Here is a 27,135-nt window from a genome sequence, read left to right as displayed (position 1 = left end):
AATTCTCCACCATTTCCAGTTTGCTGCCTTTCCCTGAATGTCCCCTCACAATTCACACATGAAACAGCAACTGTATACCTTTTTCTTCATTCTGTATGTCAGTGTGGACTCTGATATCATCGTGTCTTTGCCGAGACACCACAGCTGAATTTGAGGGTTGTAATCCATAGGAGGCAGAACTGCCCCGATCTCTGGATGAAGAATATTTTAAATTGTCCTGGTCAGCTGATGCACTGTCAGTTCTACAAAGAGAAAAATATTTTTTTTATGTAGGGATATAACAGGAGTGGGATTCACATTCACTTACAAATATAACATATTTAAATGACAATCCCAAATGTATTTTCCTGTGTAAAAAAAGTTGTACATCTAACCTGCTTCTTAAAATGTGACCTTAAATTCACATTGGGATGAGAATTGACTAATTATCACAACAACATGCAAAGGAAATGCATTCTAGTGTGCCAGTGCCTTTTCTCAGGACATTCTCAAATCCCTTTTCAGCTGGATGCCTATATAAGGAAAAATTACTTCCCAGGGGTGACAAATAAAATACAACTAGGTACAGGTATGCACCGCAACTAGATGACACAGTGCCTACCATCTGTGAAAGTCATCACTAATTCACACAGGAGCATTTACATAATATGCCAAGGGCCTTATTGAGCAACATAAACTCTCTTATTAAATGGAAGAGTTACTAGCATGTAACTGATAACGAACACAGAAATCACAGATTGGGTTCTTACAAAATAAAAACTGCAAAACAAGGAGACAGGCTTTACTGGAGAAAAAAACCTGAAAGGTAAATTAAGAGCTGTTATCCTTTAGAGTAAATGTTTGCAGATAAAAGGTGAGTTAAAATCTGCTTTAAGTTTAAACCACTCTCATATCAGAAAACTGATTTATAGCCCAGAATAAACTCTGAAGGAAAAAGATTAAAGTTATAAAACCAACTCTTCTTACTGGACATACTAAGTGGTTTAATTTTCAAAAATACAGGAACCTTAATGAAATAAACTTGTGTGCATGATATTGCAGAATCTAAACTCAACCAACTACTTTAAATGCATTCTTACAAGCAATACTGGGGGTTTGACATTAAAACAAATAAAAGCCATTCAGAAGAAAAATCAGCAGAATTTTCTTCAACTCGAGTATATTTGAGTTGAACAAATTATTTACAGCAAGTTTTCCCTAACCAAACTCTGAAGATCTAGTATTTTGACTTTAAGCTTTGGATGGTTCATTAGATTATTTTTTAAAAAGGCAGGGCAGGTCATTTCTGTAAATTAACTACAGTTTGTGTAAGGATGAACACCACATGTTCTTGAGAAAAAGTCTTTCATTTTGACTCTTCAAGAGAAAACTGTGATTAGAACTGGTAAATAAATTCAGGGAAAAACACTCAAACACATCTCGAAGCCAAAAGGGAAAAACAGAGCTAAACCTTTTGAAAAGCAGTTGTTACTTAAGCTGTCCTGAAGGCTTGCTACTGTCAAATATGGCTCAGCCTCAGTACAACTGGAAGAGCCAGACCATGAGGGCTGATATTTTCAAAACCAATTGGAATTAAAGACATAGACACACATTTTATTCTCTTGAGAATGCTAAGACATTTTATTATCAATTTGGAACAAGAAGAAAATTGCACTGTGAGAATAGGGCAAAAGCACAAGTTGACACTAGGTTTGATTGGCAGATATTATTCCCTTTTGCACTATAAGCAAATTCATTTTTAGATATAGACAGTAAGACTCTTTTTCTCATTCAGTATTCACAGTGCCATCACATCTACTGCTTTGCTGAGCACTTGCTTGGACTATTTATAAAATAGACTATGCTACTCAAGAGGCAAAGCCTTACTATAAGTTTTTGTTCATTCATGACAGTCAACTAGGATTGTAAAAATCCTTATACAATTGGGCCTTCAACATTCACCTCAGCGATGTCAAACAACAAAGTTCAGCACTGCACCTTCACTGGTATGAACTTTAAAGGTGTCTTCACCGTGTGCAAATTTTCCAGACAATTACAAAGACCCCAGATTTTCTCCCTTTCCTGAAACCTCAGAAACTCCCAGCTCACTTTAAGCAAGTACTTTAGCCTTTCAATGAAACGGGTTGACAAATTTTCAGTTGGTAAATTTAGGAGTCACTGTATCCACTCAAATTAACAGCCTCCCACCAAGTTTCCAATTGTTCTTCCACTGGCAGGCAGAGCCGTGACAGCCTCCTTTCGCCATGGTCTTTTCTCATGACTTGGTCTACCTTGCCAAGCCTAAACCTGGCAGAGCCCACTCCAAAGCCTACTTTTGTTTCTACTCCTGTGTCGAGTGGCCTTGTTTTCTACTAATGAAATAACAACTAATTAACTATCTTCCTACTGCAATTCTGCAATCACAGTAGCGTTTCAAATCACCTCTTGATTCTGCATCACTCCATTCTTACACAGTAGCTCACCAGTTTCACTCTGTCCTGTGATGGACATTAGAAGGAAACGTCAAGGAAAGGCATCATATGTACATCCTCTTCTTGATCCATAGGTATCTTCTGATAGCCATTTCTGGGTACAGGATAATATGCTAGCTAAATCATTGGTCTGATCTAGTATGGCTATTCTTGTATGGAAAACTATCTGCACTCCAAGTTTATTCTCCTTTCCACCGACACACTTTCATCTTCTTTCATCTTTCTCACAACTCGCTCTCCTCTGTTTTCACATTAAAAACAAAGGTTTCCACATTACAAATTTCAGCTCCTCCATTTTCCCAAAAAACAAAAAAAAGGTCTTTGATCTCACACTTTCTCAACATTATCAGCATATTCACTCAGATGTGAAAGGAGATAGAGAATTATGGTTACAAATTAACCCATTCCTGCTCAGCATCTCCCACGGGCAGTCCACTGAATCTCTTTCCAGTGTTTCCACTGGCATCCCATTCTCTGACTTCCACATCACTATCTTTCTCTCCCTCCCTCCCTGTGTACATATCTGTATCTCAGTCTTTGCTCTCTCCTCTCTCTCAATTACCCCTGAAGGGACAGAAGTCTTATCAACTTTCACCCTACATGACTCTACACACCCATTCTCAGGTAATTTCAACAATATCCTCAAACACCTCTGTGTTGCCAACTTTCAGGTCTCTCACCTGTGCAAACCAAGGTTTCAGCCTATTTGTAACAAACATTTTCCCCGTATACCTTCCTGTACATGTAAACACAGAAGAGAGAGAGTCTCTGTCTCCACTTCTCTCATACACAGCACCCACTACTGTCACCTGCTCGTCATTCACTCCATGGATCCAGCACTATGATCAGACAAAATCCACAGTGAGTGCTTGTTTTTTGTAAAAGACATGCCTCTGCCCTTCACAGCCAGTAAGAAACTGGAAGCAACTGCTCCAAACATCCCTTTCCTGGGCCATTTGCTCTGATGAGTTTCTTTACTCTCTGCCAATGCCTCCTGATCTGTCTTTAATTAAAGACAGGGTACTTGTCCTCAGTCTCAACGCTCCAGCCAATATGCTCTCCTGCTTAGGCCATAAGCTACCTGGAAGGAGACCCACATTTTACTGTCTTGTCTCATGTCTAGACTCACTGGGCCCAGGCAGTAACTTGGTGTGGCAAGCACCATGCTAACAGAAATTAGTAACTCATACCACTGACTTATATTGCATGAGAACACATGTCATTTTCAAAAATAAAATTCAGTATTGAACCTAACAGGACACTTCTGGAACTCTGCTCAGATGTGACAGATCTTACACTTTCCCACTTACTCTCCTGCTAACTGCATTTATGATGGGAGAGATGGAGAAGTCCTGTTCATTAAAATCTTATATTCCTGTTCTCACTTTCACCTAAGCATATCATGGTGCACTTGCTAACCTGCTACCCTGCACTCACACTCCTGCGTTTCCTACCAAAGAGCAGTACTGCTTGTTTCACTACATAATTAGCCTCTAGTACTCTATCAAATTAACTCTGTTCACACATAAGGCCTGCACCCTGACATGATTTTATTTTTTTGCTCCAGAAGTTGCAACAAGCAAAATGCAGTAAGACCTACTAAACAAAAAGAAAAGAAAAGAAAGTGAAGGTCTAGACACCTGTAAAGATTAGAAGAAAGGGGAACAAAATCTTATCAAGCCTTCTCAAAAAAAGTTTCACTGTTCTCTGCCACATACATTCAACATTTATCTACAAAGTTTTTGTGTGGCTATTAATTTAGAGTCTGGTACACAGCAATGCACAAACTAATATGCCCTTATATCTCAGGACAGCTTCTTCCTCTGTAATACACAGCTCTATCAATATACACACAGTTGGAAAACCAATCCACGTGCATCTGACACAGAGGCACAAATTTAAAAAAAAAATCAAATTTTAATTAAAAAGCACTGTCCCTTAAAAAAGCATCTACTCTCAAAAACTTTAAGTTTCACATCATTTTCACCCCAAGCCCCAATGGTGATTAGAATCACTAAAAACTGAGAAGAATCTGAACCTAGTAATGAAAATCAATCTAGTAATTTTTACACACACAGAAATGTGCATTTGAAAACACAATCCATCTGATCCTACACCCCTGCATCAGCAGTTCCTTCTTCTGCCTTTAGACACTTGAAACAATTACAATTTTCACAGCTTTCATTACTTTGGTCATGTCCCTCCCCTCTTCCACACCCTGCAAGAAAGCATTTGCCAGCAACATCACCTGAAGTAAATGAAACTACAAGTAACCAGAAGAGAAAGGGGAAGGAAAGAATATTTGTATATTTGTGTTGTGGGAACTGTCCAAGAGCATATTCCAAGTGATCAAAGAAACACACACTGTCAGTTTTAGGTAACAGATGTCCTTTCAATTGTGCATATGAATAACTTTTAAAAATTAGTTAACACCAAATCAACAAAAACTGATTTAATCTCTGCATTTTCCTTTAAGTCTGCAGTGTAGAATCACAAGAAGCTCCCCATCAGCAAAGTCATCTTTCTGAGATGTGAAAAACAGGAGCATAAAACACAGAGGAAAACACAGTATTTGGGACTGTGTGAACATTTTTGATTCCTGGGCTCCCTCACCAGAATAAAAAAAAATTATAATATTTAAAGGAAAAGATAAAGTTACATTCTGAAAAGTGACAGGACCAGTGTGGAAGTGTCAGCTATTTCTTAGCAGGAGCTCTTGGTCACACAGTGTGATGGAAACAGAACAAGGCCCTGTCCACGCTGTGAGCCTCCCTTAGGCCACCACACTTTCTCCAGTGCTTTCAGAGTTTTGTTTCTGCTGTGGCTTTGTGGATAATTATTTTAGCAGCTCTGTTTACAACAGCTGTACTTGAGAGCTAAGGAGGGACCAGATCACAGCACATGGAACAGACCGGAGCCAGACACAGAGGTAACAGTCTAACTTCTTAAACCATCCTTATTACCAGAAAAAGCCTTTCTGCAGCTACACTCTCACATTCATGACAAATTGATATATCCAACCAGAATGCATTTATAGAAGCCACCCACTGAAAAGTCACATCCAACTTCTTCTAGGTGGGAAGGTCACGAGTTAGGGCCCAGAATTCCAGACTGCAGCCCACATACTTGAAGCAAGGTAGTAGTTAAGGAGTATGTGAGAGACTAGACTTCTTAATTCTCCCCCAAAAAGTCTACAGGCTTTAAGAAAACCTTTAACGAGGTTAATAAGTTTTTAGTAGTTCAATTACAGAAGAAATTAGAATTTAAATAACCATGCCCCACACACCATTAAGAACTGAACAGCCTCTAGCACTCTTCAAGCAAAAGGAAAGCCTCTTTCACAGTAAATGCTGAAGTTACATCTGTGTTTCTTAAGATCTACCTTCCCATCCTCTCAATTTTCCCAGCCCAAACTGCATGAGACTGGGACTATCATCTGTCAGTACACTGCCAAGCACATGGCACTCTGTTCTTTGCTGGAAAGTTTATACAAAGATCCCATGTTGCGCTACACTTACAAAAACACTAAAAGACCTTCATTAAATACCTCAAAAAATAAATTAAGAAACACCAAATTTACTTACAATTTCTACATGATAACTCTGACTCTTCAAATAGCAAGGCTGAGCAGTAGGGCAAATACACTGGCATCAGACACATTAGAAGGAAACAAGATTTGAAATATACTCTCTATACATACCTAAAGAAGTCAATGGACTTCGAATTTTACTTACTAAAAAGTGACAGGTAAAAATACACCTAAAGCCTTGTAAAACACCTTGTAAGTAGGCTGGAGCTTATACAGATCGACTATTCTCCCCAGATAGATAAATAAATAAATAAATAAATAAATAAATAAATAGAATGGCCCCGTACTACGTTGTTAACCCTCGAAATATTACGAGTTCTACCGCAGCTTCAGCTCTCCCCTGGTCGCCTGCCAGCTGAAAAAAAACGAGGCTGCGAAGAGCGTCCCCGAGCCCACCCCCGCTGCCCGCACCGCAGCCCCCGGCCTCGCCCCGCAGGCGCAGGGGGGGCAGCGCTGCCCGCAGGCAGCCAGCGGGCACGGGCACGCCGCAGGCCGCGGGAGCCGGGCGGCCCCGGGGGGAGGTGGGCGCGCTGCCCCCGCGCCGGGCGCTGACAGCCCCGTCCCTGCCCCGTCCCGCCCGCCCGCGCTAGGCCCGGCCGCCAGGAAGTGGCTCCGCCGCCGCCCCGCTCCCCCAGGCCCGGCGCCGGGGCCCGGCCGAGCCGCCCGCCCCGCTCCGCCAGCCCCGACCCCCCGCGCCCCCCGGCCCTGCCCACCTGGGTTGCCAGTCATTCCAGCCCCGCGGGTGGTAGTGCTGCCTGCTGCCGGTGCCGCTCAGCCGAGACCCCGGGGCTCTGCGGCTCATTACCTTGCCCGAGACGGCATGGCCGGCCGGGCAGCGGCGCGGGGCAGGGGCGGGAGGAGCGGCGGGGAGCGGGGCGGACGCGGGCAGAGAGGCGCGGGCGGCGGCTGCTCGGCGGCGCTGGGCGGGCGGTGCTGCTGTCTCACAGCGCAGGGAGGGGACGCGGCCGCCGCGGCTGCTCCGGCTGCTGCCCGGGCGCGCGGCACGCCGGGATGGCGGACATGAGCCGCCCCTCCGCGGGGCACGCCGGGAGGGCGGGCACGGGCCGAGGCACCGCGGCTCCGCCTCCGCCGGGCCCGCCGCGGGATTCCCGCCCGGGGGGTCCCCGGCCCAGGCACCGCCCCGGGGAGGGAGAGGGGACGCTGCCAGCCCTTCGCCAGCCGGGTGTGAGGGCAGCGTGGAGGAGCACGCAAGCACAGAGTAAATGAGGTTGGAAAAGACCCCTGAGTCCATCGAGTCCAACCTGGGACCGAGCACCACCGTGTCAAGCGCACCGTGGCACTGAGTGCCCCGTCCAGTTTTTCCCTTTAACACCTTCAGGGACAGTGACTCCACCACCTCACTGGGCAGCCCATTCCAGTGTCTAATCACCCTTTCTGTGAAGAAATTCCTCCTAATGTCCAACCTAAGCCTCCGTTGGCACATCTTAAGCCCCGGGCACTAAGGGGCCAAGGTTCCCAGGCTGTGAAGCAAGCCTAGGGTCCTCGAGCCCTGAGAGGACCTGGGGCTCCCAGGCTCTGAGCGGGGCTAGAGGGAGGACTTTTGTCTGCTGCCCTCTCCCATTGTGGAGAGAATGTGGACACATCCCCCCTTTATGCTTCCCCAAGCCTCAGTGGAGTCTGCAGTGAGCTGTGTCCCTCTGAATGGGAACACATTCATCCCCACGTTTCTCCCCATTAGGACACCTCATCGCCCGTGCATGACTGTCAGGAAGAGGTCTGATGTTCAACACTGGTCCCACACTAAACACTAAGCAAACCCCTAAGGCCTTCTTTTTCCTCTTTCCTGCAAGCCCTGGAAGCTGACATTAGCTGATTTTATAAATCCAGTTCCTGACTGCAGAATATTCCCTTAGTTATGAAAAAATATAATAATTGAGTCAGATATTCAGCAAAGAGACCTGGGTAGATCAAATTCTTTTTTTTAATTACAAATCTGAGGTTTGAGACCACTGCAAGACCTGAGGAGACTTTTGAAATTCTCCTGTGCTTAATACACCGCGGTTCTGTTGGAGACTTCACTAAGACAGATGGCATACTGCCGCCTCCCTTGGACTCTGCTGGGCAGCCTTCATCCTGCTGACATGGTCGTGTTGGCTTACAGTCCACGAACAACGCGTGCAAAATGTGGAGATTTCAAAATCAATTTCGGGACAAAAAAAAAACCAAAACCACAAGGCTTCATCACGACATAGTGACATTTTGGCACAATGACCTCATGCCCATCAGACTGCGTTTCAACTGACGTTATGTTTGTGTATCTTGAGTGAATTAGTTTTGCAAAACCAGTCAATTCCGTAAGCTATGACAGATCTTTTCTTTCTGCCCTTTATAACTGAGATGGCCATCCAGAATTACACAATATGTCACAATTTTTTTTTTTTTTTTTTGTACGTAGAGCAACAACACCTATTGCAAATTTGCTGACCCTTTCCAACTAAGCTGAGCATATCCTCTGCCCTAGTGATGCAGCAGGTGATTTTTTTTGTTTCCTAACTGAGTAATATCCCAGCGGTAACAATGTGAATCACTTGAGGGACAAGGTAATACTAGCAATGTATATTTAACTACATTTCAAATTAATTTGGCAAGGGGAGGCAAGAAAGCAAGGTGGCTACAATGAACAACAACTGCCTGCTTATAGCAAGGGTTTAAGAGCCACTGATTTAATGTTCAGTAGAGTAAATTTTGTATTAGAAATCCTGTATTCTAGTGGTGAATTTGCTGCAGTCTGTGTGGTCTAATGCAGATCTCTCTTCTGAGTGCAGTTGTCTCTATTTGTAAAATGGATCAGTGATGTTCAGCTTTCTAAACGGCTGTTGTGCACTGCCTTAAATCTGTAAAATCTTATATAACTGCCAAAATAAAAGATATACTAGATTTGTTTCTGCAAGGATGATTATATTGTGAAATTTTAATGGTATTATAGATAATAGTTTTTAAAAGCTCATCAAGATTTGTGAGATAGAGCAATAATTATTCCTATAGAATTTTCTCAGTGGCAGATTTCAATCAGCCAAAGATGGATAAGGGCATTCAGATATCACGCTAGGAATTAAGAGGCCCAGGGAATCTGAGGCCAGCATTTTTGGAACTGCCTTCTAATTTTCAATCCTCAAATCTGGGAGTTCAGTTTTGGATATTGAGTGGCCAGCACAGACATCAGCTGGAGCTGTACATTCTTGAGTCTTGCTAAAAAATAAATTGTTTAAATCTGGACCCTCTCAAAATAGAGATATATGGACTTAAAAGACCTGCCTTAAATTTCAGAAAGAGTCAATGACACTCGCAGAGATTTGTGCCCTGTCTCACTCCTGGGTGTACGCTCAGTGCACTCCATCAACCTGTCCACGTCCATCCTAGCACAGAACTCTATTTTGACAGACACTGGTGAACCACACTTTTCCCGCTTTATAATTCATGGTAATGGTTTCTTTACTTAATATATCAAAGAAAGCTCTATTAATCTGAGTGTTATTTTTAGTTGGAATCAAGTGCAGACTGTATATATTCAATGTGTAAGCAACATATTGCATCTTTTACCCCTCACTAGTTTATTTCCTTACTAAGCAGTATGTCTAGAGAAACCAGCATGTGCTGAGGATTGCAAGTCACTCGTGGCCCTTGGCTCCCTCTGATCCATAACAAAGCTACAGATTGAGAGAAAAACAATCACCCACCATGAGAGGAAAAGACATGCTATTTCCTCTTCTGGAAATAGGACAGAAGCCAAGGAGCAAAACAGTATTTAACTAGAGCAGAGAAGAACCAGTCGCCAAGATCCTGTAGTCTATATATTTCAGGTGGATGCCTCGTAAGAATTATATAGGATTCCTAGAAAAGTATTCCCCATACCTGCCAATTCTGCTGTTTTGATGGCAGAATCCTGCTTTTATCAATAACTGAGCAGATTTTCAGCTGAATGGTCCCACAGACTATTTTCTGGACACAGCAGACTCAAAGCACATGTGATGCATGGCCAATCTGTGCAGGCATCAGGAGCCCAGGGTGTCCAGAACATGTTGTGCTTGCGGCGCAGGCACAGCCGCCAGCGCGTGCACAGGAGGTCCCCCAGGACTCCCACTGTTTTCTTCATTAAAAATGTCGGCAGGTACAAGGAGCTGTGGAGGTTGTACTGCCCAGCAGGGATTCTGTCCATCACCAAGATGCAGTCCCTATTGAGGCCTACCTTGTCTCATCCCAAACTGGAATTTTTCCTTATCCCGTGGTGTGTATTAATACAGAAATTCAACGGACAATTAGTCCTGATTGCAGGGCATATTGAACCATCCTACAGTTTTGTGTTGAAAATCATTTTAGTGTGAAAAAGTTAATCTTGTATTTTGGAATACCGATTTGAATACTAATAAAAATCATCTTTTGCCTCCTTTTCTTTACTTAAAAGACTACAGAAAAAAATTAATTTTCTTTTTTTTCTGAGTATTTATAAAGCCACTTTAAATTTAAGTGGGATAGCACATGCAACCATCTGCTCCGTTTCCTCAAGGTCTTTTAGAGGGTATCTTTTACTGAACAGTATTCCTCTACAACATTGCAACAAATACAAAACATTACCTTTCTTAGGACTTGCATCTTTGCTCTACTGAATTTATGTTTAATACATCTTCAAGGCATTTTACATGTCCTAGGTAAGTAGCATTATATACAATATGTGAGTAAATATTTGAGTTCCTGTCACAGACATCATCCTGTCATAGATTTATCACATCGTTAGCTATATTAGTCCTTGTTTGTGTGTATAAGCTGTTTCTTCATTTTCTGTTTATTAACTTTATGCTTCCTTAAATGTCCTACACACAATTTATGTGTTACCAGCAACAGTGATATATACTATACAAACTGAGCACTTCCATTTAAGTGACTGGTTTCAAAGCAAGTAGTTGTTGCAGTTACTTTGACCTGACAAATACGTAATCTAAAGCAGTTGCAGACCTTTAAATATTTAGATCTTGAAAGTAAAAGGAAAAATTATGGAAAGGTTGTTTTTTGTGGTTTTTTTTTGTTTGTTTTGGTTGGTTTTTGTTGGGGGTTTTTTTGGTGGGTTTTTTTGTTTTTGTTTTGTTTTGTTTTTGTCAATACAATCACATATGTTGCATTTGTTAAATTTCATCCAGGGTGAAAAATGAGAGACAGCCCGAAGCAGTAGTTTCCATGCTGGTTTCAGGAGAGCAGAAACTGCAGCATTGGAATCCACATGAGATGCCTTAGTGGAAAGTCATTACCTGCATGCAGCGTGTTGCGTAGTTAAATTGACACCATCATAGCAACTTGGTTACAAAAATGTTTCAGCATCTCTGAAAATCAAACTTCGTGGAACAGTTGAATGTCTGATGTGTAGACAGCGCTGGCTGACAATCAAGAGTGCTTTTACTCACACCAGCTAAAATCTGCGCTACAAGCAGCAGCTCCCTCTCCTCTGCTCAGTGCGACAGGGCCATGCCCAAGGTCCTGCCCGAGATGTTACCTGCAAACCACACAGCGTGGCTGCAGAGCAGTTCACGCTGCTACAAGAGCTGGCTGTGCAGACCGGCAGCTGTGGGGAGAGTCGTGCTGCTTGCATTATTTCTGGAGAGCCTGGGCAGAAGCCCAGTGACAAACACTGCATTCTGCAAGAGTGAAAGGCTGAATCGGGGCTTACGAGCACTTGCACATTATGAAACGCTGCACAGGCAGGAGTGGAGCTGGCGTGCGCTGCACTGCACTGCAGAGAAAGGCACAGTTGGAGCAAGAAGCACTTGTCTTTTACCGTGGATGCCAGCAGCACAGGATTATTACACTGTGAAGTCCTTTTGAAAAATTAATAGTGCACTTGATGCTTCACCTTTCTGGTGAATCTGAGAATTTCCACCTGTTAAAATAGCTGCTCTCGCACATAAATTTTCATGCTCTACAGACCCAAGTTTATGTCATGTTTATTGAAAAGGTAATTTGAAAGAGGCTACCAGGAAAGTACCAAGCCTTTAAGGCATAATAAGCCCAGGGAAATTTGTTTGAATGGTGTAATGAATCCAACTTGTTAATTTAGCCTAGTTTGGTGCTTATTGCTGATAGTGGAGTGCTATGAAAATGAAAAGAAAAATTGGTCTAAGAGGTGCAGTACAAATAGAAGTGAAACATACAGTAAACTCCCCCAAGGTATTTATCCTTTAATCTTCTCTAATTTTAATTGCTTTTTCTAGGCTTATTTTCCTACCTGTTTTTTTAATATGTTCCAGATCTCAGCATTACGAAGTCCTTATCTCTCCATCTTTCCTTGAAGCCTCTGGAAAAGACTTTGATGAGATCAGTAAAGATGTCACTTGAGTCATACTTCATGTGACAGCTCAATAACCAGCCTTTATGAGAAAAAAACACAGTATCAGAGCATGAAAGAGAGGGGCCATGAGTCCAGAGTGAGAGAGATTTATGCAGCAGGTCCTTATCCCTCAGAGTTCACTGCCCTGACCCAGACAGTCTTCCATGGGACTAATTTTGTAGGTGATGTACAACCAGATCACCTGTCAGTTCTGCACTCATTTCTCAAGTCCCATTCAGGTTTTCTCACAGCCCTTCTGAAGGGCACTTCTGTGGAAACTCACAAGTTGAGAGGTGCTGGACCACAAAGCTGGCAATCGGACAAAAAGTCATTCCTGGAGGACCCATGGCTCATCAGCTGGCCAAGGGACCACATAATCTCTGCCTCCATAGGAAACCAGCTAAAAAGACAAAATCTTTCTCATCTCTGGATGTTTGCAAGGTAACATGCTAACAGGGTGGAAAAATACTCATGAGCAGAAAACAAATTGCTTTGGATAGACTTGTGGCATGTGGATACAGCTAGGGTAACCTCAGGCAGCAGCAGCAGTTTCTCTGCTCCAGCTCAACCAGGGTTCTTCTGCTTGGCACTGTAGGGGACAGGCATCTCTGTGGCCCCAGTCACTGGCACTATCCAGAGCAAACCCAGAAAGGTTCAAAGCCTCCACAGGGAAAATTGAGGCCCCAGGCACTACTTGGTTGAAATCTCACCTGCATAGTTGTTATTGCATGTTATTTTTGTGAGAAAGGCTGTGTCCGTGTCTGAACAATGACACAGTTCAAGCTGAACCAAAGGAGAGTAAATTGCCTTTTAATGCCAGATGAATTCAGTGCAAAGACTCAGTATTCATTTGAGCCTGTGAGAAGCTTGGTGTGGGAGAGCTGTCTAGCATTATGTAAAAGAGAATCTGATTTCCCAAATAACATACGTGCATTGTAACCACAAATCATGTTCCTGAAGTGCCCCGTGTAAATCACTACAATTTGTAGCTTCTCTAACAACAGCTTCACAAACCACAGCTTCCTTCCATAAGCAGCTTTGACTCATCTCCAGGCCAGGACGAAAAAATAGCATGTGGCTTTGTACATAAAAAGCATACATTATTCCTGGTCAACCTGAGTTCTGACTTTTTCTCCAGTTTGCAAGTTTTGCTTTTGCAGCCTTCATTCAGTTTTGGCATATTTACAGAGGAAGCTCCAAGGATTTAATCAGAAATAAATGAAAGAATGACAGCAGATCTCATTGTGCCCTGTTGACATGTTCTTTTACCTTTTTCTTTTTTTTTTTGTCATTTACACAGAAATGATACTCCTTACTCCCCAGTACTTGTGAATTCTCCTGTAAAAACGTGTTATTCTATAAAGCACTGTATATTGCAAATCTTTCCAGGCAGAAATGAGATCTCTCCTTATGTTTAGCACAGTAAGACCTTGATCTGGCTGGGATTTGGAGCACAGCATAACATAAAGTGTAATAATTCTGCTATAGAAGAGTTCAAGAACTCTGAAGTCAGTGGGAGCACCATCATCTGAAACAGAACAAGCCCTTAAACAAAGCACATCTCTCTCCTTCTCTTTCTCGTTGTTTTTGTAGACCACATTTACACTGCACTCTCACACAGTTCCCTGTGGCACCACCATCATCCTTACCCACAGCTCGTGCAGCCAATGCACACGAGCCTTTTGGCAGCCATGACCAGCCTTTCATTCAGCTGGAAAAACAAGAAATGACATAAATTTACTGTTTACTTTCACATAAGTTCCTTTAAATTCTTATTTGAGGTATTAATTGGGTTGTTTTCAACCTATGGTTTGCAATTACTTAATTCAAGTTCCTTGAACTCGTTGTTCCTCAGTCTTAACAGATACAGCGATCATTCAAAATGAATAAAATTAGCCTTGAAATAATCAGTAATGCACAAGATAGTGCTTCATCATAGTGCTTTTTCTTGTTATTTCTGTTCGCTGAATATAAAAACAGTCGATGTTTTGCTCTCTCAGCTCATTCATTCAGATGTTTTTGTAAAACACTGACACTAGAAGCTGCCCCGCATTTATTCCATGTCTGATGTGCCCATTAGTTAAACACCTACTCTCCAGATAAATGGAATTTAGCTCCAAGCACGCAGAGCCAGTCCACCAAACCCATAATGGCATGTTCAAAAATCCATAAATCCTGGCTGTACGCTTTCACCAACGCACAGCCAAAGAACAAGCCAAGCCTTTAAACACCCTGAAGAAACCCATGATGAGACAAAAAAGTGACACTGAGAAATGTAGCAGTATGAGCCAGAGCTGCACAGGTAATTGCTGTTCAGGCATAGCTAACCCTCTGAAATGCAATCCCGTGTGTGGTGCATACACACATAGATTTCTATGGACACTAGCTGGATCAACATAACAATGTTTAAATCTGGGATTTGAGTGGGGAAAAAAAATGTAAGTTTGAATGAAATATATCCTTTAACTTCTAAATTTCACAAGATTAAAAGTGGCACTGAAGCCAATTAAAAAGCAGCCTGTCACTGCTGAGACCTACTGAAATCAGCTACTCAGGGTAGATTTCTAATGCATTTCCCTCCTCTTTTCCTTCTCCACTGCCTGTCGGTACATCGGCTACAGCGTGTTGGCTCCCTAACGCAGAGGGTAATTCCGGGGTACACCTCCTAAACCAGCCCAGCTCTGCACTGTGCTGAGCCAGAAATAGCCCAGTACACACCAAGGAGATGCACATTAGCATTTTAAAGCAGTTTAGTGTGTAACTAACTGATTTTATAAATCAGTGAATAGAGAGTGATTTGCATAAGTGACAGGGTATGCGTGATTCCTTTGGGTTGTTCCCCAAACCCCACCTCATTACAAATCATGAGCCTCAGTAAAATATGTAAATTTGATGTACATTTTTGTAAAATTACAGAATTGATTAATTACTTCATTTTATTTATATATGTAGATACATTTAGCTGGGTTCAGCTGCTCTTAGTACCTGCTGAATATTTATGGCTCAGTGTAGCACTAAGGTGGAGATTTGCAGACTATCCAGCTACTTACAGATCTCTGGACACGAGTGAGCTCTGACTTACCCAGCGAAGGTCACGGAGTTACTGTCTCCATCTCAGAGTCCTGCTATGGCCTTCTAACCCCAGTAGCCAAATGACAGTATAGCTGCTCCCGAGTTACTGCAGGGCATAGACCAACATATTAATGCAAACTGGAATTGAGGATTATGCTAATATGTCAGACTGTGCACTGGAGTGGGGGAATAGGGCAGGGAGCTGAGAACTGCAGCCTCACCTACCATCTCAGCATGACCCACAGAGCTATAATTCCCACCTTGAACATGGAACTTTACTATTTTAAAGGCTGCCCTATTTATTTTTGCCTGCCCACTTGCATCCACTTTGAAAAGAGTTTTCCCATGGTACCAAGTCCCTGTTGGGCCGGTTTGGAAGGATTTTCTCCCTCCTGTCTCAGAAGGAAGACACTGGTGTGCTCAGACCCACTGCTGCTGGCCCTCCAGCCCAGGAGTGACTGCTTTCCTTGTTCCAGCTATTGTAAACCCCAAATGATAAGTTCTCTTATGTCTTGGTTTTCTCAGTAGAGCCTACACTTCTGTGCTGGCCACAGTGGTGTGAGTGCACAGTGCCAGCACTCAGTCAGGTTTCTCCAGGTTGCTGGTGTCACTTCTACCAGTGGGATCCTGCTGTCTCCAGTGCAGCTGCCCCCACAGCTCTCTGGGAGTCAAAGTGCCACCACTTGACTGACACAAACTCAGGTGCTGCCCTGAGGGGGATGCAGTCTTCATCTGCAGCATCAGGATACTGGCAGCATGTGGAGCTGTGATGTAGTACCTATGAAATACCACTATACCTGTGTTCTCTGCCCTGATCCTCCAGTTCATGGGCTGCTTCTGCTCTTAAACCAGCAAGTTCAGTTCTTCCTGCTGTTTAGAGACTTCTCTTTTAATAGTCATCCCTTGTCTTCTCAAAATAAATTCCTGGGAAATCCTTAGGGTCTCCAGAGCTTCTGTTCACCTACAGCATGCAAACACTTACTCCCTGATCTGAAATGGTCTCTTATCAGAGACAGCAATGGCATGAGAACTCAGCAGGATGCCAGCTGAAGACCTGGAGAATAAAGCTTTTGGACTTGGAGAGCTGTGCCAAGTAGCCAGGGCAAGCAGTGGGCTACCTCCCACATGTAAGATTTGCCTCAGCTTCCAAACTGTGCCCGTTGAAGACACCTTTCTGTAGCCCTGCCCTTAGAGCTGTGCTGTGTCAGTTCAGAAGGGCTCAGCACAGGCAGTCCCTGGCATAACCAGGCTGGACATGCAGGTGAGCAGCCAAAAATTTAACAACACCCCTTGTTCTGAGCAGTGAGTTATGAAATACACATTCCTCGTGGGGCACTGGGAGTTGCTAAATGAGTTTGTGATAGTCTCCATAGCAATGGGAAAGCGTACTAAGAAGAGAAACCACAGAGAAGATGTATGCCAGAGATATATCTCCTTGACAACAACCCAGGCATGGGACTGAGAGAGCTGCCTGGAGGAGCTAAAGCTGGATCCTCATGTCCTCCTCTCTGAAGTGACTCAGGACATCGGAAGGGGCTGCTCTAAATAAAAGCAACAAGCACCAAGACAAGAATAAATTAAACCACTAACACCAGGAATTACACTATCACTGATATATGTCTGGGTATATCAGTTCCTTTGCCTACCTATATGAGGTTTATATATTCATATGCTGTGAAGCCAAATATTCAAAAATTATCAGGCTTACTCTAGGCCATGCAGCTGTCTCCAGTCCTCCTGTCTCTTTGCCTTTTGAGATATCTCCCTGATCAAGGGAGATTTTTCTTGTAGGACTCCTGCCTTGTTCAGCACACTGGGCAGATGATGCTCACTGAATTGTTGAGTCAATATTTTGTCTTTCCCTTGTTCTTCAATAGCTTGCCTCAGGCCTTCTTTACTTCATACAGTGCAAACATACTCACAAAGACAGAATAAATTCCCTCATGACAATTTCTGCAGTAGTTATTACAGCAACAAGGTTAAATGCTACCAAACTGGAATAATGCTAAAAATACTAGGGGAAAAAAAAATCTGCAACTACAAAGGCAAAAAAGCAGGAGGCAGCAAGCCAAAACTGTTCTCCAGCTGTGCCACTCACCAGCTTGCCTGCAGTCAAATAATCCAGCTGTTACTTTTGCTCTCATTTCTCTTTCTATTTATCTAGATTTTGATAAGTTCCACCAGACCAGGAGTACTGGAAGGCTCCCCTCACATCTTCCTTCCTGAGTCCTCAGCCTCTTCAGGGAGAGCCTGTTGTGGCTCTGTGCTCTGAAAAGGAACTGCAATACTTGGAGGATCTAAAAAATATTATTAATAAGTAACACCCAGACAGGCAGATCATCATTCGATTTAGTGCCAGGTTCTCCCAGTGAACTTTGGCACTGATAACAGATACTGCCATACAGACTTGGGATTATAATTTAAAAACAAAGTGTAGGGCCCTGGTTTATTTTTCAGTTTAGTGCTGAGTATTAAGCAAAATCCATACCATGGTTTATTGAGTCAATGGTGAAGATATAGCAGAGTATTTCCAGGCAGAATATCTCCGTGCAGGAAGTTCTGTCACTTCTGTATTAAATTAAAATCATAGCTGCGTTGGTAGAGGTATTATTGAGATTACATCCTATTGTTTCACTCATCTTGCTTATAATTAAAGGAAGTAACTGCTCCTTGATTGTTTAGGTGATTTAAAACTAATTCCATTGTTGTCCTACTCTAGTTATTAGCTAACAGATGCAAATCTCCCAGGGCCATTGAATAGCTCTAGCCACATTCCTCCTCCCTCCCTCCCTGCTAACTTGCCCTTGCCTTGGGATTTGCAGTATTCCCTGGAAACCAGAAGAAGCCTATGAATCCTCTTGCAGCAGTGTCAGCAGAGAGGGCTTTACAGTTCACTACCAGCAGTCAGCTTAAAAAAAAAAAAAAAATAAAGAAAAATAAGAAAAAAGAGAACCCACAGTCAGCACTTGGGGCTTGGCAGGCTCTAGTCTGGAAGTGATGGATTCCAAGACAGGACCCCTCTCTGCCTTTAGGTCAGCTGCTGCTGAATCCTGGCAGGTCATTCTGGACCACAGTTTGCCCCTGTGAGAGGGAAAGGACTACCAAGGCTTGAGGATGAACTTCCTGAGAGCTGGGCTCATTCTACAGCTGTAATTGTTGGGCAGTGGGAAGTACAACCACACTGACTTTGGGCTCAGCCAGTGCATTCTCTGCTAGCAGTCAACATTATTACTCCCCTTGATCTTTCTGAGCATATTTTTCATTTGCTGCACAAAACAGTGGATTTGTGTTTTAGTTAGCCCAAAGCTGCACATGCTGCCCCTGCTCCCTGAGGAAGTTTTTCTTCCCGAGCCCATGATGTCATCAGTGACTTGGACCTGGCTACTCTGGACACTGTGTGCAGACACTTGTGTGCCAAGCGAAACAGAACAATGGCAAAATATCTCTGAGGCTGCCAACAAGACAGACCACGGCGTGCAGGGTGCCTGCCTGGGAAGCCAATTAAATACACAGCACTTGAGGAGAGCTCAGGACACATTCAGTGTGAGAGCCAGTCCCAGAAGAGGCAACACATCAAAAAAGCAGGGGGGATTTCCTCAATGCCTTTTATCCACGTGAGCAAAGCTGACAGTCTTCATAAGCCCTGGCATAGATCTTGCTCGCGTTGTGTGAGTAATACCATTTGTCTTGTGGCAAGAATGACTCTGTGTCTGCTTTGGTTCAGCCTTGCAGCTCAGCAGCACGGGGTGTCCTTTGCTGCTGCTGCTGCAGTGCAGCCAGCTCTGGAGCAGGGAGCAACAGCCTGAAATACAGCTCAGAGATTTCTCATGGCAAACACACGGGGTGCACCTGTACCATCCAGGCTCTGGGGGTGGTTCAGGCTCTTCAGAGGTCAAATACTCTCCTTGAAGTGAGGGGATTCAATGCATAAAGATGAATATGGCCCAGCCTGACCCAGTGGCAGGGGTTCTATGCCTCACTTGACTCCAGCAGAGCTACAGGTAAGAAGGACAAGTTGGGAACACTAATGTGAGCCCACAGAAATTGCCTTCTCTCTTCTCTTTGCTTTTCAGCGTTGGTTTTTTGTTTAATTGAAACTGAAGGTGTGAAAGGGGAACACTAAACAAATCAACGACAAACTCAGCATAAAACGAAGTATTCATGAATGTCCCAACCTCCATCTTAGTAAGGGATCAATATTCATTCTGTACCAGATGTGGCAAGTGTAACAGTAGCATTAAGTGCTACTCAGGATATTATTAAACTATCAAATAAGAGAGGAAATGGGAATACAATTGCTATTGCAGGTCACAGACAGATCTCAGCCATGTGTGGAAAGATTTTCACTTGCAGTTAAGGACTGTGGTAAGGGAGAGCACAAAGCTTTTCACTTAGCAGGGTGAAGGAATTGCACAGGATTTTTGTTCAAAGGAACATCCAACTCCTGGAAGTCAGGCTCTCCCCTACAGGGTCTCCTAACAGGCATGTTGTCCCCATGCCTCTAACACAAGTACCTCGCTCTTCTATATGACATCTCCAGCAGTTCCTTCAGTACATATCAAGTATGTTTTTTACTCTAAACTAAAACAAAAACATAGTGCTGCAGCAAAACAACACTGAGCTTGAGCTCCACAATATATTCTGGGCTGCACTTGTTTGAAACAGCAGCTGGATCCAGATTGTGCAAGTTGCTGGCGTCTTTATAAAAAGCCAAGCTGTAAGCCTTGCAGCCAACATCTCTTGTCCAAAATATATTCAAAATTGTCGAGTGTGAGGATGTGCCCTGTCACAGAGAAAGCACAGACTTGAATGGCTTCTGGTGAGACATTGAGAAATGTGAAATGAAAAACTGAGTTGGAAAGCAAATGAGCAGAAGCAAGTCAATACACTGCCTGTCAAATATAGAAGTGATTTTCAAAGTGATGACAGCTGAAAGTAAAAAAATTACATATTTTTTACAGATGCAATCAGAGTCCCCACCTGACACAAATTCATTGCAGCAGTGCAATCACCCCAAGGCTGAACCAGGGACTAGGGGTTCAGACAATAACTTCTGACATGAGAATTTCTCCTTCTCCCCCAAAAAGACCAGACCAGCAGCAAGCACACCCTGAATTCTGCTCCACATGCTGGAGGCCCTCAGCACTGGCCAGCATGGGGACACTACTCGTATTGAACTCCATTGATTCTGCACCCCTGCTATGCATTTTCTTACCCAGTTCTATCTCTTGCTGTGGGACGTCCTCCCAGCCCACGGCCCACATCAGAGACTCAGTGTGGGTACATGTGGGACTTGTGGCATAACAATGCCAGCTGCCTGACTCTATTGAGGGTGGGCTTGCAGGGCAAAACTCTGGCTGTGCTGAGAAAATTCAGGGTTAATTGAGCAGAAAGAGATGTAACAAACATGTTTGGGAAAGAACAAAAGAAAATGGCTGTGCTATTTTTTTAATCTCTCTTCTAGAAACCTTCCCTGACTCACTATGTTTCAGTGGGTTTAAAAGCCAAGTCCTACTTTTTCACCACCTAAAACACCACCTCAGTACCTGCTGGGGTGCCAGGGATTAGAGCTTCAGAGACCTCCTTCTGATAGGAGGAGCATCAGATAATCAGATATTGTTGGAGCTCACCTGAGTGCCTTCCACGGGGCAGGCTGCAAAATCACATCCCTTTACACAACCTTTTTTTTTGGAAAGCACAATACCAACTTTCCCACCTTCTTTTAATTTAGACCTTTTCCACTTTGTGTTTGTCCTCATTTCCCCTTCTTTCTCCTCACACCTCTCCCTTTCCTCCCTCATCCAGCTGTTAGACCCTGATTTTGTTCTGGGGTGTGGTCCCTGACCCGGTAGGTTACAGACATCAGGCAAACACCTCCAGCCACTGAACGCAACAAGCTCGCCACGGGCCAGCAAGGTCAGCTGCTACTCGCCGCCCACAGATACTGTTACAGACCAAGGCGCTGAGCTCAAACCTGGATTAATTTTCCTTTGATGCCAAGTAGTCCGGATGAGGCTGTCAGCCCCCTCGCACTTTGTGGAGCAGATCCCAGCACCTTCCAGGGTTCTGGGGTCCCCCGGGTCCCCCTCCTGGCTGCAGCTTCAGCAGCAGCCAGTGTGAAAGGGCTCCCTCCCGCCATGCCCGTGCAGTTCTTACTGTCATCAGCAGATGGCCAAATATTACCACACATACATAACATTTACATCCAAAAGGGCACATAACTGGGTAGAAAACGCCTTTCCTTGCCAGAAGCATTTATTTATAAAATGGCATATGCACCCTTGGCATTTACCTTTCTATATGCAACATTACCAATTGTGTGACAAATGATGACATTCATTTCCTTTCCCACTCCTGACATGCTTGCCAAAGTAAAGAGCATTATGCAAACAAGTAGTAGGATAAAACTCTGTCCTAAACCACCTAAACATTATTTCTTGTTTCAAATTTATTTTACAACGTAGGAAAAAAACCACAAGGCCTAGACCGGGCTGCAGCAAAGCCCAGGTCAGCAGCAGCTGGCAGCAGGTGGCAGAGCGAGAGGCACCTGGAATTTGAATGCAGAAAGTGTTTCATTAAACACTCAGAAGGCCCAGCAAGGGGTTGTGATGGCAAACTCATAGGTTTATAGCTTTAGCTGTTTTGAAGAAAAACACACAAAGCTGTTCTCCCACTCTCTCATGAGGGTGGAGGGGCTTTACCTGCTTTAGCATTGCACAATGTCTGAAAAGAATCAATATGGGCACAAGCACTAATGTGACTAACAGGAGAAAAAGCCAAGGAATAACCTTTCCAGCATCACCTCGGGGCATGCCTGTGCAGACAGTCGGTCGCAGGCTGGGTTGATTCAGCCAGGACACGTGCCAGACAGCAAAAACAAGCTGGCTGTAATTGCAGAGGACTGGGAGCAGAGACAGCAGCACTCGATTCTCCATTGCCTTTCTGGGACCGTGGCAGAAACACACACCTGCTTTTCACTGCTTTGGTCAGCACTCTCAGGTCATTGCTGCTGCTCAGCAATCAATTTGCGCAGATGTAATTTAAGTACCAAACTTTTGAATGTGAGAAAATAACTCCCTTTGTCTTCTGAGAGCCCTGATTATGACTGAGGGTATCACTGACTTTACAACAAACATAATTCCCCTCTCACACACCAATATCCTGGTAGGCAGCTTTAGACACATGCAATTCTATATATGCCAGAGAAAACAGATCATCTGAAAGTAAAATGGCTCACCAAAGAGTAAACAAAGCATCCCGCCAAGGTTTGGTGCACCGCGTTTCCTTGGCTGTGGGCTGGGGACTTCCATAGAGGCATATTTTGAGCCCCAGCCCTTTTTCTGATGCCTGTTCCCAAACACAGCAAACCCGGAGGGAAAAAGGCTCTGCCGTGCCAGAGGGGTGAGTGCAGGACAGGGGATGCAAGACCCCCACGAGCCAAGGAGTTTGTCACCTCCGCAGGCAGGGGACATCAGCTGCTGGGGCAGAAACCCGCGGCCCCGCAGGTCTGAGAGCTGCGTGATTTTCGGGCAGTGACTGGGAGGGACCCGCGAGGAAATCTCCGCACGTGTGCATTAACAACGCCTGCTCCCATCCTCATCACGCTGGCGCGGCGGTTGCTAAGCAACTAAACCCGGCCAGGAGGCACTTTTGAGATAATGCTAAAAATAGTCCCCGGCAGGCGAGACAGCGCCAGCAGCCGTAGCCAGTGACGTCAAGTTCCTTATTGCTGCCCTCCCTGCCGTTGCAGACTCCGTGGATGACCAACCAGGTGAATTCCTCCAGGCCTCCCCAGGGACCAGCATCGGGGCAGGGACCAGCACTGCTCCCATGTGTCCAGCCCCAGCCTTCGCCAAAGCTGGGCACAGGTCTTAGCAGCACATCCCTTGTGGGAAGGCAGCAGAATGACCCCATCGCTGCCCGTGTTGAATCCTTGCCCAGCAGAAGAAGGAATGGAAAGCAGCCCCTGGGCAAATCTAGTGTTAAAAGGAGCAATTTGATTAAACTGACAAAATCATGCACACCATTGGAAATGACAAATGACATTTACAACTCTGCTACAAACACGAGGCAGAGCATACAACTCCCTCTGTCTCTCCAGTCTGTTGTTCTCAGCTGCTGAAATCACTTTCATAGCAAGTCTGTACCAAACCCAGTCTGCATCTGTCCTCACACAGAGATGGCAGAGAACAAAAACCAAAACACAGGAAAAGGTGCCCATATACTTTATGCAGCAGTGTTTGAATTTCTAGGTCCAGAAGAGAGAATTGGCAGGAAGGAGCCCTGAATTTTACCTGTTTGGCCCCAGCACATTGCCCTCACCACAAGGGCAGAGCCTCCTCTCTCCACCAGCTCAGTCCTGTCTGAATTGGGCCACTTCAGCTTTTTTTTGGAGGCACAGTGCAAAGCACACCATTAAACTGATTCAGTGCAAGAATCACCTCCTTTGGTCCACCTCTCCTCTCTTTTGGCTGCAAGGTATTTCCTGAGCACACCCTTCCTCCATGTGTACAGTCCCTCTCCAGTCAATTTAGCCACATGAGCAAAATCATCAGGGTGAAAAGAGCCCCCGAACTTCCTTTCCCCAGGGGTATTTTGGCCTAGGTCTGCTCACACAGAGCACCCTGGGTTCCAGCAGGACCGGAGTGGGATTGGGGGAGCCTGCTCCTGGCAAGAACCGGGAGCAGGGAGGGTTGATTAGTCACAGGCATTGAGCAACAGTCTCCTTCACCTCCTTGCAACACCAACCATAGCAACAGGAAAGTCCAGGCAGGTGCCACCCCACATTTAAGGATGACTTCAAAGAATGTATCAAAGGAATGTGTTTTACTCCTGGAAATACTACTTTCTTTTAAAGCACTGGCCCAAGATTACAGGGAACTGATAAACAAAGTTGCTTGAGTAAAAATAAGCAGCAAGAGCCTCCTGCCTCAAACCAGCAAAGGAGTACCCCAGCAACCAGCAGGGCCCTGTGACACCCCCAGGGATGCCAATGGGGACTGGGACAAGCTTATCTCAGTGCTCCTGGTAACCCAGGCAAGTAGGTTTACCACACATTTTCCAGTTTCATCTCTTTTTCTAGTAAAGCAGCACAAAGCCCTTGAGAACAGCCTTACCAACCTCTGCAGCAAATCCCACACCACTCGCGTTGAAGGTACCTAAGATGGTGCCCTCCCTTCTCCCCTTAAGATGTTGTTAACGACCCCAGGGTGCAGCTCTCATGGCAGGTGATGAGTTTCTACCTGCAGCCCACACACATGATGTGAATTGGCTCCCTTGGTTACTGAGAAAATGCCCCTGGAGAAGGGAGCAAGGTCTGAAGAGCTGGGGTGGTTCCCAGCTGGCACTGACCTGTTTGCCCTTTCCAGGACTCTCCTTTCTGCACACAATAACATACTCAAATGGAGGAAAAGCAGAGCTAGAAACCAAAGTTTGAAGTTCACTGCAGAGAAAATGTCCTCTCAGCAACTGGGCTGTAAATTTCCCACTGAGTGTGAGGGGGATGTAGGTGCACATCTTCCAAATACCGATGTCTTTTTCAGTGGCAGTAAAACCTAATTGATCTTTAACATGCAGCACTTAATTTCAATGCCTTTTGTACATCAACACTACCAGTGAAACAAACACCAGATTTTACTAAAATAAGTATGTGTCAACATATTGGTGACTCACACCCACGCCCAGTTGCAGAGGGAGACTCTGAATTACCCAAAAGCTTTCTGTTTCAGCACTTTTTATCCAGCAGTGACAGAAATATCCCAGCTGGAAATCCTGATGCAACCCCGGTCTTTCTTGCTCTTGCCCTGAAGCTGAAGTTTCAGCGTGTTTGGAAAGAGATTTCCAAGCGGGAAATACCGTGTGTGTCAGCCACACATGGAAACATCAAGGCAGCAGCTGCCACTAAACCTTTTTACAAACCCGAATGGAGAGGGTTTAGCCAAAATAGGATGTCTGTAAACATTCATTACCCTTCCTGGGCCATCCCTGCCACTCAAGCGTGCTGAGCACCGGGAAAGCAGATCTGCCAGGGAGCCATGGATGCCCAGGTTTTGGTTGCAGACTGCCACAGCTCCACATGTATTTGCTGCTCCTCTATATGGTTTAATTTGAATGAATCATCATAAAAAAGCTGGGGTTTTGATGCCTCACAGCTGTGAATTATAGAGGAAGACCTTTAGAGATATCTTGGATCGTAAATGTACTTGTCTATGCTGGTCTATATCTGAGTGATCAATGAAGCCCAAGACACTTGAAAGAGCTTCTTAATCTTTGGAAAGCAAACCAAAGCCAATCATCCTTTCTAGTTTTATTATACCAGCTTCTTTTGCTCTGTTTCCAAAAGCATTTGTGGCAGATGGGCAGTCTGCAGCTTCCAGCCTGGCTGGGTTTGCTGGTGGGGTTCATTCCAGGGCAGAGGCATCGGCACTGCTGAGAAGTTATCCCCACTGTGCTGGCCTCAGACCTCTCCAGGTTTGCAAACCTTCTTCCTCAGGGCCAGTTCCTGACAAAGTGTCCCATCAAACCAGAAAATTCAGTCTGACTTTTAACTGACTTAAACGTTATGCATCTAAGTACCTCAAAGGTGGGTGCCAAGAGAATAGTGCCAGGCTCTTTTTGGTGGTGCCCAGTGACAGGACAAGGAGCAATGGACATAAAACAAAATACAAGAAGTTTCCCATCAACATGAGGAAAAACTTCTTCACATTGAGGGAAGCAGAGAATGGAACAGGCAGCCCAGGAAGGTCATGGAGTCTCCCTCTTTGGAGACATTCCAAACCCATGTGGACGTGCTCCTGTGTCACCTGTGCCAGGTGACCCTGCCTTGGCAGGGGGGTTGGACTAGGTGATCTCCAGAGCTCCCTTCCAACATTAGCAGTTCTGTGATTCTGTGATTCTAGTATATCAAGCTCAACAAGCCGTCCCTCATCTCCTGGGAAAACTCCTTGCAGAGCTGTGGTGACTCTCACAGATCTCAGGCACTGTCGACAGCCTACAGCCACCCACAGCTCCCTGTGGACCCAAACCCAGACAACGAAGACCTACCACCATCACAACCCCATAGAGAGGTGGGAGGATCCTACAGAATCAAAAGCCTGTTGCTATGCTTCATTTTCCCCCTAGGCTCCACCACAAAGTCTCTTCAATAATGTCTTTATAGCTCCATCAATCTTATTTAAACTTCAGTACAAATAAATTGCAGCACATTCAGAGTCCCATCACAGCTCTCTGACTCACCGGGTCCCAGCAGACATCGTGTATTAAATTAGTTTTGGAATGTATTCAAACGCAATTGTTTCAGCTTCTTCAGCTAAGCACTCCCCATGCTGTATGTCAGGGAAAGGAGTGCAGGATGTCCATCTGGTCTCTTTGGGCCAGGTTATGGGGTTTAACATCACACTGAACTCTTTCCCTCGTTCCTAGCCTGGCTGCAGCCAGACGTTCTTGCTTTAATCATGTCTGTAACAATTTCCACGTGGATCCCCACGAGCTGCCGGGACACAGCCTGCCTCGCCAGGCACCACAGGACGTGAAGGGATCTCTGCTCTGGTGTCTGGAGCATCTCCTCCTGCTCCTTCTTGAGGGGGAGGACTACTCACACTCTTCCCTTACTCCAGCATGAGGTCCCTCCCACACAAGACGGGAAGTTCCCACAGGAACTTCTCCAGTGT

At 44.7% G+C, this 27,135-nt stretch overlaps 1 protein-coding gene across 3 annotated transcripts in view; it reads right to left on the bottom strand.

The window, feature by feature from the left end:
* The window catches only part of SMG1 (SMG1, nonsense mediated mRNA decay associated PI3K related kinase), a 58,742-nt gene extending 51,816 nt beyond the window's left edge, over positions 1 to 6,926 (bottom strand). Inside the window, exons 1-2 of one of the 3 annotated variants that reach the window (XM_027885407.1) lie at positions 6,774 to 6,926; positions 79 to 242 (exon numbers count right to left, since the gene is read on the bottom strand). In XM_027885407.1, coding sequence (XP_027741208.1) covers positions 79 to 242; positions 6,774 to 6,862 — 253 coding nt within the window. In that variant the 5' untranslated portion in view covers positions 6,863 to 6,926. The remainder of the gene's footprint in view (positions 1 to 78; positions 243 to 6,773) is intronic. The other 2 variants (XM_027885406.1, XM_027885408.1) reach the window with 2 other exon arrangements.
* Positions 6,927 to 27,135: the final 20,209 nt, after the last annotated feature.

The sequence above is a fragment of the Empidonax traillii genome, unplaced genomic scaffold, assembly GCF_003031625.1.
Source record: "Empidonax traillii isolate 1590-97213 ecotype Southwest subspecies unplaced genomic scaffold, ASM303162v1 scaffold166:size2381449, whole genome shotgun sequence".
In the NCBI taxonomy this organism is placed as follows: Eukaryota; Metazoa; Chordata; class Aves; order Passeriformes; family Tyrannidae; genus Empidonax; species Empidonax traillii.
The sequence above is the reverse complement of the archived record's forward strand: the minus strand, read 5'-3'. Positions and strand labels throughout refer to the sequence as shown.